The sequence below is a fragment of the Pteropus medius genome, unplaced genomic scaffold (assembly GCF_902729225.1).
Source record: "Pteropus medius unplaced genomic scaffold, Ma_sr-lr_union100, whole genome shotgun sequence".
Taxonomy (NCBI): domain Eukaryota; kingdom Metazoa; phylum Chordata; class Mammalia; order Chiroptera; family Pteropodidae; genus Pteropus; species Pteropus medius.
In genome coordinates this window covers 51,139,879-51,158,452 of record NW_024349800.1, presented here as the reverse complement: position 1 = coordinate 51,158,452, position 18,574 = coordinate 51,139,879, and the positions used below count along the sequence as shown (strand labels likewise).

Below are 18,574 nucleotides of genomic sequence, written 5' to 3'. Positions count from 1 at the left end.
GGGGACTACCGCTGATGGACTTGGACGGGGTGGAAATTAGAGCACCTGCTTTGGTCTGGATAGCCTGAGACCCTCTTTAATCTCTGCTCCCAAAACTCAGGTAATGGGGGAATGAAATACGGACGAGGAAGGAGAGCAAACGCAGGTAAAGGCAGGAGAGTGGGCATTGGGGCATTAGACTGTTAGGAAGAACTTCATTCAAAGTGCAGTTGCACATGTATGTCAGTGTGGACTGCAGGGCATCGTGGTGTGATGGAAAGAAAATGAGTCTTGGGCAGAATGTTCTGGGCTTGAATCTCTGCTCAACCACTTAACTAGAGAGCTGACTCACCTCTCTGGGCCTCAGTTTCCAAGTCGTAAAATGAGAATAATAGTACTGACCTTGCAAGTTTGCTGAGAGTATTACATGAGATAACCTATGTCGAGTGCCTGGCACAGAACCTGTGGCATAGTGGGCACACAGTAAATGCTACTTCTTCTCCACTTTCCTTCCTGTTATACTCATCACCACGTTTTGGGTTTCTGTGATAAAGTAAGAACCTTTTAAAGACAGGAATCTCAATTTTGACTTTCTTTTCTTCCTATGGTTCACGTAAATAGCTCATACCTGCTTGGTGTCTTTTCTTGGGCACACTATTCTGGATATTGAGACCTGTGGGTTCTGCTCTTTTGTTTTAAACCATGAGCCAGAAGACTGTGCTCCCTCCAGGTCTCAGGTTCCTCATATGGTTGTGAGACCACCACCTTAGGTTTCTACAGCAGCACCATTTCCTGCACAAATGTTCTCTAAACATCTTGACTATGCCTCAGAAAAGCTGGGTATGGGCTGAATCCTTCACCACTGTACATGGAGATCCCAGAGGGACCTCGGCCCTCTGGCCAAAGCACCCATGCCAAAGCATGCAGGCTGGCCAGAGTGACCCCACCCCTGTGTCTTTGGGAGCCACATACCACTGGGATCTATTTGGGAGCACAGACTAGGGGCGGGGGGGACTACTCGAGACCCATTTGAATCATGAGGATCCAGGAGCCCCTTCCAAAGGATGGCACTAATAAAATTGCCAGTTGAGCCCGAGGCTGAATCTGAATTTTAGATGAACAAAAAAATTTTTTTAGTTTAATTATGTCCCAAATATTACATGGAATGTACACACCTTCCCCCCAAATTATTCTTTTTCTTGGAAATTTTAAATCTAATTGGGCATCCTGTTGGTGTCCTGTGCTTTTATTTGTTAAATCTGGCAACCCTAGATCTAATACAACAGGCTTTGGGTCGAGCGCTCCAGGCCCTCCCAACAGGGCCCCAGACTACCTGTCCAGCCTTCCTCTCCATCTGCAGTGTCCGTGACTCTGCTCCAGCCAGTGGATTCTAGACTACACCTCTATTCTCTCCCCTCTACCATTCTGACCTTTGCAAATTATAGTCCGTCTAGCTGGAACTATTTACATCATATCTCCACATCTAAAAATCCTGCCCATTCTTCAAAGCCCATCTGGATTTTTTTTTTTCCCCCTTGATACTCTACCCGGCTCCTTATATAAATCTCCACCATAGAACTTATTAGATTTTATTATAAAATTTTGCATGTCTCCCTTCTCCTGAGTACCTTTCGCAGTGTCTAGCACATAATATTTGGTCACTAAATATTTGATAAAAAATAAAATGAATGTCTAAATGGAAGTCTGTGCCTCTCTTTACAATTTACTTACAATTTACTGTATTCTTTCTTGTCGTGTAATGTAAAAGTGGAAATTCTCCAGTTTCAGGGAGGTGGTATCTCCAGGTGCCAGCCCCAGGAGAAGTGCAACATTTCAAGGTAAAGATAATAAAACTGTCTACTAGGCCCTGTTTGATCTGATAGTTCCCCGAATACATTTATCTTTGTACAAAACATTAACGGCTAACTTCTGCTTCTTGTAATCTGCTTATTCAAGGATGTAGTAGGAGGCTTTATAAGCTGCCTCCTCTGGAAGCTCAGGGCTGATCTCCTCTAACCCTGCGTGGTAGAGAGTCAGTCGCCGGCCGGCTAATAAAGGCTCATAATTAATCTCAATTGGCTCCGTGGGTCTCAGAATCATTCGCGCCACAACAATGTTTTTATCAGTATTTATCTTGTACTCCCTGCCAGACATTTTCACTTGGTGAAGACAGATATCGCTTTTCCCCCTGTGCTACAGACACCAGTGAATGACAGGTGTAATTTATGTTGAGCAGATTGTGTCCAGACCAAGCTAGACTTCAAATTCTCCCTTCTGCCCTGGTTCACATGTGACGCTCAGCAGATCTCAGAGCCACCTGACTTGGTCCTAAAACTGGAGAATAGAGACAGAGCTTCTTTGTGAGTCGGCCAAGAGTCTAGATTAAATGTGACCTTCCCAGGGTTTCCCAGGGGGATTCCAGGGATCCCACGTGCTACTAAGAGAGGTAAAGAGGTAAGGGAACAGGAACAAATTCTGGAAACAGCGAGGGTGTGAGAGGGAGCAGTGAAGCTAGAGAGAAATAGAAAACATGGGTTTGGAGTACAGCAGAGAGAGCACTGTCCCAAGAGTCAACAATCTGGATTCTCTCTCCTGCTCTGACCCTGCCTTGGGTGAGGAAGGAAAGAAAGAAAATAAACATGAGAATGCCCCCTGTGTACTGTCATGTAGGTTTTATAGCAATTTCCTGATAGTCCTTCAGGAAGCCGAGGTTCAGAGAGGGTAGAGGACTAGCCTACAGACACATAGCTCAGTGTATTTAGGGAAAAGAACACAAGCCAACCTCTCATAGCCTGTTTCCTCTTCTGTAAAATGGGAGACATTACATTATTGTTAAGGTCCTCCCCACCCTAACTTCTAGCAGAAATCCTAACCATGGGGTAAGAGGAGAAACTAAGGAATGGACTTTAAAAGAACAGGCGAATGTGTGAGATGTAGAGGAGGCTGCGTGAGCAGCCTCAGGGAAGCCGCAGGCTGGGCTGAGTCTTCAGGGTGTGGAACCAGGAGGCTTCCGCCCCTCTGGGTCTGTTTCTCACACGGTCACAGAAGATGGAGCTGGCCTTGGGGCACAGGTGGAGTGGATCCTGGCCGCAAAGCTTGTGAATGACACGTACAAATCTGGGAGTAGAGAAGCAAGCTGATTTGGGGGCGGGGGCAGGGTGTTGGGGGGTAGAGTGCGTTTCCTGCGTACCTGGCCCAGGAAGGACGCTGTTTGGTAGCAAGCTCTGGCCAGAGTGTGCCCTGAGGGCTTAACTAGATAATGGGGCTCAGCTAAGGGGGCCAAGGGAGGGCAAGGGTTATTCCCCAATTCATCTTCCTTGCACCCCTGGCTCAGCCTACGCATCTGGGACGAATCGAGGGGCGAGGTTACACCTGCAGCTTCCAGCGCCCCTGCTGACCCTGGGTCCCACGGGTTATGGGCGACCTCAGCTGTCGGCCTAAGCATTTCAACAGGGGCAGGGAGTTCGGGTGAGTGACTTCCCCAGGAGACCGCTGCAGCTGGAAAACCCGCCACCTAGCACCTTGGGGTGACAGCTTGGGAGAAGGCGTGTCTTGGGATCTGGGTTTGTGGGAAGGTGGTGGGACCGAGGCCCGCGCAGGGCGGGAATTTGCCTGGGGCGGGGCGGAGCGGGGCGGGGGTCGGGCTGCCTGGCAATGGCCAGGCGGGGTAGGGGAAAGGGGGAGGGACGCGTCATTAGCATAGTCTCCTCCCCTCTCGGCGCGGCCCTGCCCAGCAACCCGAGCGGAGGCCAGCTGCGCTCAGCCTGGACGCGGACTGGGCGCGCGCGCGGCTCGGGGCCCCGGCCCTCCCACGTCCGGCCCCGGCTCCCGCTCCCGCCCCGCCGGCCTCCGCCGCCCGCCGCCATCCGCCGCCGGGTGTGAATGAAAGGCAGGCGCGGCCGGGGGCTGGCTGCAGGCGACGCGGCGACGCGGCCTCGCTGGAGGCGCTCGCCCCGCGGAGATGTATGGTAAGGAAGGCTCTGCCTCCCGGCTCGCAAACTTGCAGGACGCGGACCATTGTCCCCTGGCGGGGCCCGGGCGAGGCCGCGGGGCGCGGACTTGGTGCCCGGCGGGGCTCTTTCTGTCTCTCAGTGCGCGCGCGTATGTGCTGAGAGGACAAAGATGCCCAGCGCCGAGGACCCCGGGTTCCTCGGAGTCCTTCGGCGGGATGGATTGCCAGGCGCTGGGGCGGTGGGCGGTGGTCCGGCGTGGGGCGGGGGCTTGGGTGATCGGGAGCGGCGGGTCTCCCTTGGAGCCGAGCAGACAGGGAGTGTCGGTGGAGGGAGTCGTGTGTGACAGCACTTGCAGAATTAACAAAAGCGGGTTGTGCTGCGGAGTTTTCTGCGGGAAGCCGATCTGGGATTGCGGGCGGTGGGGGGGCGGGACACTCGCTGCCGGTCTTATGCCAGCCTGCGAGGATGTGGGAGGCGATGCAGAGGGCTGGGGAGCCAGTCAGCCCTGGGAGCCTCGTCTCGCCTCCCCTGGATGGATGTGGCCTCTGTCTTGCCCCTGCCGCCCGTGGGACCCGGGCTCCCTAACTTCCAGATTGGCCCTGCGTAGTGATGAAGGAGAAAGGCGCTGAGGGCGCAGCGCAGCTCTGGTAGCCACCTTCTGGCTGTGCCCTGACCTCTCTTCCCTTCTCCCACCGCCATCCCCGCAACTGACGTGCAACAGTTAGCCAGACCCTCAGGGGTGGGTGTGTGTGTGTGTGTGTGTGTGTGTGTGTGTGTGTGTGTGTGTGTGTGTGTGTGTGTGTCGGGGCGGGGGGGCAGGGGGTGGGGAGGTCCGGGCGGGGGGAGGCGAGAGCGAGCAGCGAGCACTTGCCTTGTGGTGAGCAGCGGGAAGGCATAAAGAGAAAGAAACGATCCCAGCAGACTTAAGACCATCAGAACCCAGATTCTGGCAGCTCTTGAGGGCCCAGCAAAAGAATTGGAGTTGTTCTCCCTCCCCCCCCACTGCCAGGTAGGGGCTCAGGTAGGCCCTGAGGGTGAGTATTGAGAGAAGAGCATGTTCCCAATTTAACCCTGCTCAGCTGCCTCACTCTACAGTCTGTGAGTCACAAAGTTTGTTGGAGGCAGAGGAAGCTGAGAGCTTGGTGCAAAGGCTAGCAATCCATGAGACTGAGAGACACTCAGCCTTTTAATGGGTCTCCTTCCCTGCCCCGTTGGTAATATGTTTGCATTTCTGAACCAAGTCAAGACATCAGCAAGTCCCCTCAGCAAGTATTATTTCTCATGGATGGATCAAAGAGGGAAGAAGGGTGGGAGGGGAGGTTGACATCAGAGCCTGTTCTGGCGTTGAGGAGTGGGGGAGGGAGGGAGGTAATAAGGCCATTACATTTTATAAGCTAGGAGGTTGTGAGGTTCCCAGGAGAGAGCTGTATTTTCTTACTCTCAATGTTTTTCCCCCTCATCTTTTCTGCAGAGTGAGCAGCCTGAAGCTGCAGATCACTTGACAAAAACATGTGACTGCAGGGGCACCTGCAGTGGGGAAGGAGTCAGGACCAGGCCCATCCGAATGATTAAGAACTAGGAACCCCAGCTGTGCTGGGCCACCTCCTCACATTTAGTCTGAGATAGTTCGATCACTGAGCCTGAGTTTCGGGGTCCCAGTCTGCCTCTATTGTTTGAAACAAGTCAAGGACCAGTTGGATGGTACGGAAAGGTGAACTGGGAAGCCAACCTATCTGGGTAGTATTTTCAGATACCGTGCAGATTTTCCTTTATTTTTTATAATACGTTTTTATTCCTCCAGAGGCAAACAGAGGGGGTACTTACCCGTGAATGATTCATAGAAAGATTATAATGAAGGAATCCTCTGGGCAGTTGCCTGCAGCAAAGGAAAGTCACACCAACGCTGGTTGGGAGATAATTATTGTACCTCAGTGCAAAGCCTTGTCTTTAGAGGCGTGAGAGGGAGCCCCCTCTCTCAGAGGAGGGCTTGTTGGCCTGGATTTTAGTGTTTTCTTGACTTTCATGAAAAGAAAGGCTTCGTATATACTGGTAATTATTCTTTCTTCAGAAGTCAATCGAGTGATGAAAAAAGATGTGGACAGGGAGGTTGGGAAGGCTTAGAATCCTAGATGTGTTTATGTTTCATTGTTATTTTCCTATATTTTTGAAGTGATTTATCTAAGGTGACACAGTTAGATGGAACAGGGCAAAAGGCAAACTGGGGCCTCTTCAATCGGTGCAGCACCCCGCTCCCCATGCCTTGGGTAAAGGCTCATTAGGATGGTCAGTGAGGCCCTCATGTAGAGGAAAAAGTCACATAAGAGCTTTAGGTAAACGTGTCCCTTGACCACCCACCTTGGTGACTTTATCCATGAAGAATAATGTAGCCTAACCTGGTCCCCACCTCTCAGCAGCTTGGCGATCCTGGACAGGTCTTCATCTTCCCTCTTCCCACCTCTTCACCTTAACCTCCGGCTCCATTGACTCAGTCTTCTTATGTCCTCAAGTCTCCTCTGTCTTCTTCTGTCGGTGGAGGAATAAGGGCCCATATCTTTTCAAGAAGACACAGTGCTATCTCGTACGGGAAGAATCCTAGACCTGGGGTCTGCCTATCTCAGTTTAAAAACCAGGTCATGGCTATGTGACCCTAGGCAAGTGGCGTCGTCTCTGGGAATTACATTTCAGTAGAAAATGGTGAGACACCTATCCACCTCCTCGGTCTGTCGCGAGCCTCACATCCGGGCACTGGCTGTGACAATGCATCATAAGAGGTTCTTCACTCACGGGGTGGATTGCTCAAGAGCCTGGCCTTTTCTAGAGGTCTTGGGCCTTTTCCTTTCTTCCTCTCTGCCAGCTCCTGAAGATACCTGTTTATGACACTTCCCACCCGACCTTAAACACACAAATCACCTTGACATAGCTAAGCCTCTCAAGCCTCTGAACTACTTCACTTTTTCCCCTCACCAAACTCACCCCAGCTGCCTCCTCTCACTCATTCCTAAACCCTAGTCCCTTTCTGGAACTAGCTCTCCAAAATGACCCAAGTGACTTCCCACAGTCTTGTTGATACCTATGCACGCAGATTGACAACGGCCCTGGAAAAATAAAAGATTGTGGGCAAATTCTCAGCAAAAATGGATTCCCGTTTGTTTTTCTTTGTGTTAGACTCGTAGAATGAAAAGCTTCCCTCTTTCTCTCTCCTGGGATGGAATCGTGGTGGTCCTGCCCAGGAGTGTCCCACTTACCCGCTGAGGTGAGGCAGCGCTCTCTGAGAAATGCATCCCTCCAGAATTAGGGCTGCCAGCTGTGAAGGGCCACTGGGAGGGATTTCCCCTGAACCACAGTTTGTGTGGCCAGTCCCACTGAAACAAAAGCTGCTCCGAGGACCTCCCCCGCACCTCTGGGTGCTGCCTCATCCCCAGCGTGTGCTTTTCTTCATGCTTTGTGATTGAGAATGCTCGCTGTAGGGAAAATGGGAATGGCATACACGTTCTGTAAGAGCATCCCAGAGCACACGTGTGTGAGACTGTTGTGGATGGTGTGGAGAGACTGCAGGCGGGGCCGACCCCCGAGGTGCAAAGACTCACCCTTGCCAAAAGTTCCTTAGGTCCTGCGGCTCCTCGCCACAACCGCATATGCGCACACACACGCACATACACACACACACGCTCACACACGCTCACACACGCTCACACACACACAGCCAACCTCCTCCAGCTCCCCGTACACTCCCCCCAACACCTTTATCCCAGAGAGCTTGTTTTCTCTCTCTTGCTGCTCACAGTACAGTGAATTCAAACAATTGTAGTTTTTTTTTCCTTGCACATAAATAAAAATAAAAAGTTAATATCACTTTAGAGAAAATTTGGAAAAGTGAGAAGGGGAAAAAAACCATCCACAATCCTACCTACTAAAACCAACCTTTAATATTATGTAAATTTCCACTAGGGTTTTTGTGCTCGCCTGCTTTGCCCTTTTTTAAATCTTTCTTGCCTGATCCTGGCTGTGTTAACCCAGGCGTGATGGTGAAGCAACACCAGGGAGCCCCGTAGACCGGCTCTGCCCTCAGGTAACCTTGGACCTGACCCTCTCTGAGGCTGTTTCCTGGCCTACAAAAACGACTGTGCCCACCTCATGGGAGATGCTAATCGGGGTGAGAAAGCCGCCCCCACGTTCCCCTCCAACTCTCTCTCCTCTGTTTCTTAATTAAAAAAAAGAAAAGCGCAAATATAAAAATAAATTGACGTCCCGTAAGCTTAATAACAGTGCTTGTGACACTGTTCCTTGTATCAAACAAAAGGAAAATCTAATATAAAAAGCGTCTTTTTTTTTCTGGTAGTCATCCAATCCTCCTAAAAATCTGGAAAACACAGTAAGCTATAAACAAGTGTAACTGCTTTTTCTGTTTTGATACCTTTCCTTCCATGCATTTGTTTATGCTATTGGAATTATTCATTTTACATAAGTATGTATTCTGTTTTCTTCTACTTAACATAAGAATATAAGCATTTCCCCCCAAGTTAATACAAAACTTACTGGCTGCCATTTTTAATGACTATTTAATAGTTCATTGACTGAATACAGAGGTTATACATAAAGATTCAATTTTATAACGCTGGGAAGAGCATCTGGTGCTCGAAGCTTTCTCTATATTTTGGAATATTTCCCTAGGCTGTAGCCCTCCAAATGGGTTGATCAAGGTATATAAACATTTTAAAGATTTGTTATATATCATCAAATTGTTTTCAATTTGTATCCATTGCGCTCCCACTAGTAGTTATGAGAGTGCCTATCTCTCTATACTCCCCCAAACATTAAATATTGAGATTTTTTTCCTAATCTTTGCTAATGTCATAGAATTATATCATTTTAACTTGTATTCTTTATTATTAAAGTTAAACACTTCTTATGTTTCTAACAATATGCATTTTAGGGAATTGTCATATGAGTGCTTTATTTATTGAGGATATTGACCATTTGCCTGTCATTTGCTTTGTTTTGTGTTTTGAAGGAAAATAGACATCAACTGTCATGTCTTTGTGGAGTGCCAGCTAGTTATGGTACTAGCTGCATCATGGGAGGATATAAACATGTATAAATGTCCTTTCCGTCAAGAAGATTACAATTTCAGTGGGGAAACAGGATGTAGAATGTGCAAAAAATTAAATGATACGAAGATAGTTTCAGTAAAATGGCAGTTTTGCAGGGTGGAATGAAGTAGCTCATCCAAGGTTCAGCCAGCAATATCTTGAAGTGAAAGAGACCACTAGGAGGTGGGCCTGTTTGGAAGGACTCAGGAAGAGAGAGCAGGCGTTTGTGTGGGGGTTCCGAGGCTGGGGGAAGGGAGAAAGAGCAGGCCAGGTAGAGGCACCCGTGTGAGTGGGTGCATGGAGGTGGGGAAAGAGAGGACCCGTCCAGAGAGAGTTAGAAGAAGGAATTACTAGGTTTGGGCAGAGTTTAAGTGGGGGAATTATGTTACGGAGAAGGAGATTTTATGTCAGGATAAGTTTTCACTTATCCCTGTGAGCAGTAGGAGCCATTGAAGATTTTAAACTGTCAAGGGGCTGATTTGCTCAATTGATGTTTTAGGGAAATGACGCCGAGGGCTCCGTGCGGATGTGGGGTGGGAGTGGGGAATGATGTGGGAATAAAGAAAGGTGGAGGAGACACCAGCCGCAGGTGGTAGCCTAATGCGTGAGAAAGCTTTGGACCAGTTATAATTGTGCGTGTGCAGCGGAAGGTGTTTGCCCCTTTAAAGAAAGCAATAGGACTGGGTGGGTGGGAGAGATGGGGGTGTGGGATAAGACGAATTGAAACTTTTTTGAAAAAACATTCCCATGGTACATAAAAAGTGGGTTATATAAGCAGATATAGAAAATAGTGTATTTTGAAAGAGGTGCTAAATTACCTAGAGCTGTAAATTTATTATAATCTGACTTGTTCTAAAGAGGATTTGGGGCGTATTTTTATATATGCACCTGTATGCTACAATAAATAAAGGGATCAAAGCAAAGAATATCTAAGAGTAAAACAGAAAAACATAAAGCCAAGAATAAAGTTATTCCAGGAAAACTACCAGCAGACTGTTAAAAATTCAGTTTTGAGCTTCCTGTAGGCCAAAAAAGATGAAGAAAGTCATTTGCAAGACTCCTAGCAGCTATAAAAAAAATTTTTTTTAATGCAGTTGCCTAGGACATATACAGCTTTTGAGATGCTAAGATCTGAGAGAAATTCCTCCCTGAGTTCCTCCTAAAGGAGGAGTATTTTATAAATATTGGTCTAAATTAGACTCTTCTTTTAAAAATATAGTTCTCTTAATCTGCTCTGTACCAGTTTGTAGAGTATTATGACTGGTCCAAATGCAAGTTTGTAGGTTCTGATTCCTCACTTTGAAATTGCCACCAGCTCTGCTCTTGGCTTCTTTCCTGGTTCGCTGTGAGCCAGGGCTCCGAGGCTTTGGCCCCCTTCACAGCTGTGGCTGTCATTTCCCCTTCTCGATGAATGTGTCTTCCGAGAGTTTGCTGAGAAGCTGTTTCTGCCTTCATAAACGAGGGAGGCCGTCTGGTCACTCTTGTTCACGTGCCTTATTTTAATTCACTGCACAGCCATTTATCACAGCCTCATATTTCCCTTGTCTGTGTCAGCTCCATGAAAGCAGGGAACTCATTTCTCTCGTTTCCTACGGCATCTTTAGGGCCTAGAACACTGCCTGAGACAGAGTAGGTACTCAAAAACCTCGACGAATGGATGAATCCTGAGTTACATATCATTCAAAAATTTTACCTGTCTGTAACTCTGACCAACGATATATTTTGGCCTTAAATGTGTCATGAATAAGAATACAATTACTATTATTTTAGCTTCCATTCGCTGGGCACCACTATGTGCCAAGCAGCCTTTTAAGCATTTTGTATGTATTAAGTGATTTAATCTTCCTTAAACTTGATGAGTTAGGGATTATTATTCTCATTTTATTTCTTTTTTCTTTTTTTGTTCCTTTTTTTTTTTAATTCTCATTTTAGAAATGAGAAGACTGAGGCTCTGAGAGGTTTAGTAACCTCCCCATGGCTACACAGTCGTATGACAGGGCTGGGATTTGAACCTAGGCATTCCAGCTCCAGGGTGTGGACTTGCCCCACCCTCATCCCATCCCACCTCACCCCGCCCCACCCCGCCCCACTGCTGTTCCTAGAATATTCTGAATGTTCCAGAGAATACAAGTCTTTGCAGAGCTCACTGTACCTCACAGACTCACGTGTTAATTCGGGAAGAGCGTGACAGCATAGAAGACAGGGCTGGACTGAGGGGGGACATGCCTTCTCTGTGGTCCCAGGCCAGTCAGCACGGAAGCTGGGAGCTCTCACTTCTAGTTGGAGCCTCTGCCTCTTAGGATACTTCCTCCTCCTTCATCAGAGAGAAAAAGGGCCCCAGGAAGAACCTTGAGACCTAAATGGGGATAAATAGATAAATAAGAGAGGAGCCAGGAGAGCAGGTAGGTGAGGACGGAAGGCAGAATGCAAGAGTCAGTGATGGCATGGAAAACAGCGAAGCGTGGGCATACATCTCAGAGAGAAAGGGAGGCGGGCAAGCAGAGCCTGGGCTGGCAGTGGTCCGTGCGTGGCCTGGAGGAGAACAGGAGCTGGGGACCTTCTACAGCAGGAGGAGCTGCTGCTTCTCTGCTAGTTTGGCTGTGAATTAAAACTTCTTCCCTACATCTTCAGGTCCAGCCAGTCTGGATGCAGAGATCGCTGCCTCTGCGAGGTTAGGACCGGGTGTGTGAAAGAAAGGGATGGTGGTTCAAGTCCCAGATGACCACTCTGTAGCCACAGGACCCTAGAAAGTTAGTCCATCTCTCTCTGAGCCCATTCTCTCCCCTGTAAAATGGGAGTAGTCTGCCTTGCATAGTGAGGGGTCAAATAAGATAATATCTATATATATATATTTATATTAGAGAACACTACCTGGGAAAGGTGATATTATCACCATTCGAGCAGTATTTACAGATGCTTCTGGGGCATGGCCACCTCCTTTCCAGAAACAGTGACAATCCCTGTGAACAAGGATTGGTATGTCATACGTAGACTGTGTTTGTTAAAATCCTTCAACACAGGAATGTGAAAGCTGAAAGCTGCTGTAATATTGGCGAGCTGGGCACCTGCCTCTGTGAAGTCTGCCTGCTAGGTCTTTTAAGCCCCATGCCCTAATGCAGCGGTCCCCAACTTTTTTTGGCACCAGGAACCAGTGCTCCTATGAGACTCTAATGCCTGACGATCTGAGGTGGTGCTGAGGCAGTGATGCTAACGCTGGGGAGCAGCTGCAAATACAGATGAAGCTTCGCTCATTTGCCCACCACTCACCTCCTGCAGCGTGGCCCAGTTCCTCACAGCCACAGACTGGTACCAGTCCATGGCACGGGGGTTGGGGACCCCTGCCCTAATGCACAACTTGTGGTCTGACTATAAATCTGAGAATTAGGATTCCTGGGTTCAAAGACTAACCTTCTTATTACCCTCCAGAAGGACCCAGATAAATTCAAGCATCCAGGAACCAGGAGTCTCAGATTCTTAGCATGGCGGAGTTCCAACCTTTTCATCATAACTATTCAGAAAGGTTCCACGTCCCAACTTTCTTTTTAGGTGGAAAACACTTGAAATAACATTTACCAATCAGGTGAAGAAGAATTCCTAAGTCATAAGAACAAGATCACTTAGAAAGGCACTACTGGCAATGGAGTGATGCATATGCAGCCCCTCCTCACTTCTCACTACTTGTGCAGGAAGGATGCTTCTACAGTAGAGGCATGCAGGATGGATGCTGAAAACACCCCGAGTTCTGCAGCTTCCCACCAAGCCCTCTCTGTGTCCCCACTGTATCTTATACTCCAGTGTTATTTTTGTCATTTATTTGACACATCAAATTTCATTTATTTCTTTATACACTAGATCCGCAAACCTCCTGACACAGCCTCTTATCTTAATCATCTTTGTTTTCCCTAGCATCTGTCCGAGATCTTTGATATGTAGTAAGAGCTCAAATGTTTACATTAAACTACAAAATAATTATATCTGTCATTCATACCTCCGTATGTACCAACTTAGCCTATGTTTCCAGGGTACCAATAGTAGTGGGCTGGGAACCTCGGAAAGAATCCTATAGTGACAGCAGCAATATTTCATTATCTTAGTATGTCTTCCCACGTGGATTATAATTCTGTACAGAATGAAGACTATGCCGGAATATGACCACATGACTTTCCCTCTAGATCTGGATGGTGTTAGTCTTGATGAGCCGCTGCGTAGCCTGCCAGCTGAGATGGGCAGGTAGAGTCGTTCTCACGTATTTCCTCCTTGCTTTGTGGAGTTCAGAATAAATGCCGCAATCTTTTCCTTCAAAAAGGAAAGTCACTTAGTGGTATAATTACGGGCGAATCCTTATTTCGATTTTCATTCATGTTGTTTGTGCGTTATTCTTTCACAAAACAAGAAAGATGAAAAGGCCTTTTGAGGCAAAGGCGATAAAATATGTTTCTCATTGAGTGGAAGCGCCTGAGCAAAATGTTCCTGGATCGACCACTATGAAGCCATGTGCGCCTTCAGTTTCAGAGCTGGATGGGGCGTAGGGAGCACCGGGTGGAAAAGTGGGGATGCTGACCTTGGCTGAGGGTTATATACAGACAGTGGAAGGGGAGAAAATATCGGAGTCCTCCCAGTTTCCGGAACTCCTTAAAGTGCCCTGGTCCTACCAGCAGCCCCGAGCCCCGCGGCTGGTAAATTCAGTAAACGTGTCTGACTATCTTGAGAAGTTTCACCCTAAGACGAAGAGGACAGAACTGCTAGGAATGTCCCCTCCTCCCCCAGAAAACGCTATTGGGGAAGTAGAGGGCTGAGTGTTCTGGAGAGGAGTGGGCGGTGCTGGACGTTGTACAATGCTTTTTGCTTTATCAAGCATTGTTTCTGCATTGGGAGGGAGAGTTAGCCATCAGAGCTGATTCAGTCTCCGTGGCTGTGTGAATTTGGGCAAGATTCTCAACCTCCCTCGGATTTAGTTTCATTATCTGTAAATTGGGAGAGCTGGACTGGGTGGTCTTTAATAGTTTCTCCTAGTTCTTACATCTACAAATGGGTCTGTCCTGTGGTTGAGAAGATAGGGGCTGGGGGTGTACACACAGCAGTTTTCAAAAGATCGGGGTGATATTGTAGGCACTGTGATCTCAGGTTCTTTGTGTAACCTGGCTGTGCATCCATTTCTTCTTTGATAAGATGGGAATAAGGATCCCTTTGTTAATTCAAACAGTGTCTGTCCTTGGGTCCTGTTGCATGGGATCATGCACGCTGATAAGCATGCTAGGGTAGGCCTGGATTAGAGCCGTGTGTCTACCCAGGGCTCGGCACTACGATTCTTGCTTTAAGTAAGTTCAGATTTCACAAGAATCTTGTGTGGTAGGTATTCCTAGCCCCCCACCCATTTTTAGATAACGATAGTAAAGTTCAAAGAAGTTAAATGCCTGGTCAAAGTCAGCCAGCTCATTAAGTGGCAAAGCTAAGAAAAGAAACAGGCCTGTTTTATTTCAATGCTATTCTCTTCTGTTTCACCTAGACTCTTATTTAAAATACCCTTATTAACTGGACTGCATAAAAACTTAAAACTTTGGTGTCCCCGAGGACAGTATCAACAGAGTGAAAAGGCAACCCACGGAATGGGAGAAAATATTTGTAAATCTTGTATCTGATAAGGGATTACTATCCCGCATATACAAAGAATGCCTACAACTCAACAACAAAAAACTTGATTGGAAAATGGGCAAAGGACTTGAATAGACATTTCTTCAAAAAAAAGATATACAAATGCCAACAAGCGCATAACTAGTTATTAGAGAAATGCAAATCAAAATCACAATGATATATCACTTCACACCCATTAGGATGACTATTATCAAAAAAACCCAAAAAAACAGAAAATAACAAATAATGGGCAAGGATGTGGGGAAATTGGAACCTGTGTGTACTGCTGGTGGGAATGTAAAATGATGCAGCCACTATGAAAACCAGTATGGCAGTTTCTCAAAAAATTACAAATAGAATTACTAGATGATCCAGTAATTTCGCTTCGGTGTATATACCCAAAAGAAGTGAAAGCAGTGGTTGTTTAGTGGAGACAGAGTGTCAGTTTTCCAAGATGAAAAAGAGTTTTGGAGCTGAGTGGTGAAGATCACGGCACAACAGTGTAAATGTACTCAGTGGCACTTAAGTACACTTAAGTGTACTTAAATCGTACACTTAAAAATGGTTAAATGGTAAATTTTATGTTATGTACATTTTACCATAATTTAAAAAAATTTTTCACACACATACACACCCCACCATTATCAGAATTGATCATACTCTTCATCGATGGCATAAATCAGGCCAGGCTGATGACCTTATTACTCAGGAGTGTATATAAAAGGAGACCCAGAAACTGAACATCATCATAGTCTTTGGCTCTCTGGCAAACTCCAACTCAAATTAAGAATGTCATTAAAATGCCATTTTTTAAAGAAAAAAAATTCATATCCATAAGATTGAGGGTATGTCTGTTGCTGAAAGGGGCTGGAGGAACGGTGACTAAATTTGGAGGCTATGTTACAGTAATGGTCTGAGTTAATGGCAAATGCATATTCGCCTCTTGGGAGCTAGCTAGCCATTGTCCTTCTGAGCAGTGAAACTGAGGTACCGTGAGAGGTCCATGTGACTGCCAGTGGGCAGAGGCGTGTAAGACATGGTCTGCAGAAAGAAGTAAACAGTGAATTCAGATGTCGCCCCCAACTGAACCACAAGGGTTGGCACCTTAAATTGCAGATTGATTTTGCATTGAGCTGCCTCTAACTCTAAATGGCCTATTCTGAGGAGAGCAGCAACAAATTTCATTTATTTACAAAAAAGCTAATGCCACACCAGGGAGTCAGCTTATAATCAACGCATGTGCACTAGCTCTGAAAGAAATCCACTAGAACACAAACAGTGGGTATTTCTGGGTGATAGGATCACAGGCGAGTTTTTAATTTCCTTTTAAAAAGTATTTTGTGTTTTCCACATTTCACACAGTGACCATATAATGGCAGAACATTAAAAAATATAATTAAAAGTGGTTTCCATCATCAAAGATTTATCGATAGTTGTCTAGAATCTTCTAACAATGTTTTAGAAATGCTTATGCAAGAAGACATACAAAAACAAATCTCTGATGATAGAAATTGGAAATTACATAATGGCTAGGTGAGGGGGATGAATGGAAAGGGGAACTTTTTGAGGGGATCAGAAAAATCCTATGTCTTGTTTGGGTGGTGGTTACACAGAGTATAAACAGCTGTCAGAACTCAAGGCACTGAACTCTTAAGATCTGTGCATCTATTGCATGTTAATTATATTGTAATAAGACAATAAGAACCCCAGGAAAAGGAGAAAACATGCACACAAACAATCGCGGGTCTGTTTTGCATCGCTGACAAGCAGAGTGCTAGAAGACAGCCAAGGGTCTGGCCTGCCAGCTCGAGGGCCCTTGCCAAGACGGTCCCGGCACCCCAGTAACAGCGCTCCTTGGGAGCTGCCGGTCAAGGGCACATGCTGCTGGACAACTTGAGTGCTGAACAGAGGACAGAGGAAGCTGACCCAGGAAGTCCAGGCCATCCTTGGCGGCGGGGAGGCTGATGATGCCGGCAGGGCAGTGGGCAGAGGGCCCGTAAAGAGGGCCATCTGGTGAAAGGCCTTTGAGGCGTTGCTGACTCTAATGGGACCTTAAATGACAGAACAAAGACCGGCTTTACCAGGCCTGAAGCACCATCTCAGCACTAGCACAGGCAGGACCCATGGTTGAGCAGGGCTGGGCGTGTGTGCAGGATTGATTTTCCATCTTCTCTCAGGGTTTGGGTGACCTTGCAGCCCACAGTGATGTCATTCTCCTAAGAAAGCATAGCCTTTAATGGCCTTATTATTTACCTGTTTCTTAATAATGTGCTGGCTAGTGACATCTCTGCACAAAGACCTATATCTCCCTGACTAAAAATGACTTTTTCCCCCTTAATGGCACATTGATGTGAATAAATCTCAGTGTCTCCTTTGCAGCCCAGGATTAAATGTGAAGACCCTGGAGTCGGACAGACCTGGGTTTGAATCCCAGCTCTCCCATGTAGTAGTTGTGTGGCTTTGGATAAATTACTTAACTGAGCTAAGTCTTATTTTCCTCATCTATAAAATGAGACAATAGCCCCCCTCCTCAGCGTTGTTGGGATTAAACAAAATAATACATTCAAACCTCAACCGTTCTTGATGCGTAACGAGAGCTTAATGTTAGCTAGCGTCAATAGTAACAGGAGAGGTCAGAAAGCATATTTTACCATCAACACATACTTTTAAATGACAACACAGCAGTAACAGGGCCCAGGATCTGCTTCTGAGAAAGCATTCTCCTCTCCTCATTTGGAGATTTTGAAGGCGCCGTTCTTCCAGCTGGGCTTCTGCTTTCAGGGACCCACTCAGCTTAGCTGTTATCTCGCTCCGTCTGCTTTTTGCTTCTTGCAGTGGGCAGAGTCTGCCTGAGGCACTTTCTTCCTTGGGCAGGTATATCCAGACCGCCCATGCGCACTGAACTGCTTCATTAAAAATGGGTCTTGGCTGTGCCTGGCCTGCTGCTTACTTGGCATTTTTCGTATGGCTCAACCTAGTACTTGTTTTGCACTCTTGCCGAATTCTGGTGCTGGCTCCCGATTCTGTTTTGCATTTCAGAAGTGTTGCTTCTGAAATTTTCCTCTGGCACCAAGACCACCCTTGTTCTGGCTTTATGTTTTAGCAGCTCTGGGCATGGTGCCTGTTTTGTGTTCTGGCACCACTGCTCATACTGTGACAGACTCTCTGATTATAGACTTGGACTTTTGAATGATTGATCTTGGATTCTTAGCCTTTAAGAGTCTGCAGTTTAAATCTGTCTGTATATTTAAAGCACTCACACTTGCTCTCAATCAGTTTGGCTCCATAACAATGATGCTTCTTCTGGTTTCTATATTTGATTCTATGTGTTTGTTTGGAAAGCTGGAGGTGAGTAACCCTGCTTTTTGTAGGCTGGCCGGTGGCCACAATAGGAAACTGGACCTACTGTAGGAATGGGGAAAGCATAAATGTGTTGTAAATCCTAAATCTTGATTTCTAGTTCTTAGCTCCCATCTTAAACCACATCACCAGTGAAATTTCTAACACCGTATTGTTTTCATGTGATAAATTCTACTCTCTGTGCTGCAAGCCTTTTGAAGGCAGGAATTATTTATTGGAAGACTTCTTATCCCCATAGTCCATGTGTACTTAAAATAAAAATTGAATGCTTCAATGTGCCAAGTAGTAGGTATTCAGATGGATGAATTTCGAATGAATGAACTCCCACCGTGAGCTCAGAACAACCTCCAGAGAGATACATATGTAAGCATTAACTTCAACCCCCCTTTGCTCTCATTTATTGGGATCCCCTGGGCTTCAAATGTCCACAAAATACTTCCTTCTGCAAATGTAACCAATACACTACTTATACTGATAAACAATGTTTATAAAGTGAGTACCCATAAAATTATAAAACAAAATACCAACAGTGGTCTGTAAACAGTAATTCTATCATCAAAG

At 46.5% G+C, this 18,574-nt stretch overlaps 1 protein-coding gene across 3 annotated transcripts in view; it reads left to right on the top strand.

The window, feature by feature from the left end:
* The first annotated feature begins 3,792 nt into the window (after positions 1-3,792).
* EFR3B (EFR3 homolog B) overlaps positions 3,793-18,574 on the top strand; it is a 75,847-nt gene continuing 61,065 nt past the window's right edge. For all 3 annotated transcript variants that reach the window (XM_039887668.1, XM_039887667.1, XM_039887666.1), the window contains exon 1: positions 3,793-3,947. In XM_039887668.1, the coding sequence (XP_039743602.1) occupies positions 3,941-3,947 (7 nt within the window). In that variant the 5' untranslated portion in view covers positions 3,793-3,940. The remainder of the gene's footprint in view (positions 3,948-18,574) is intronic.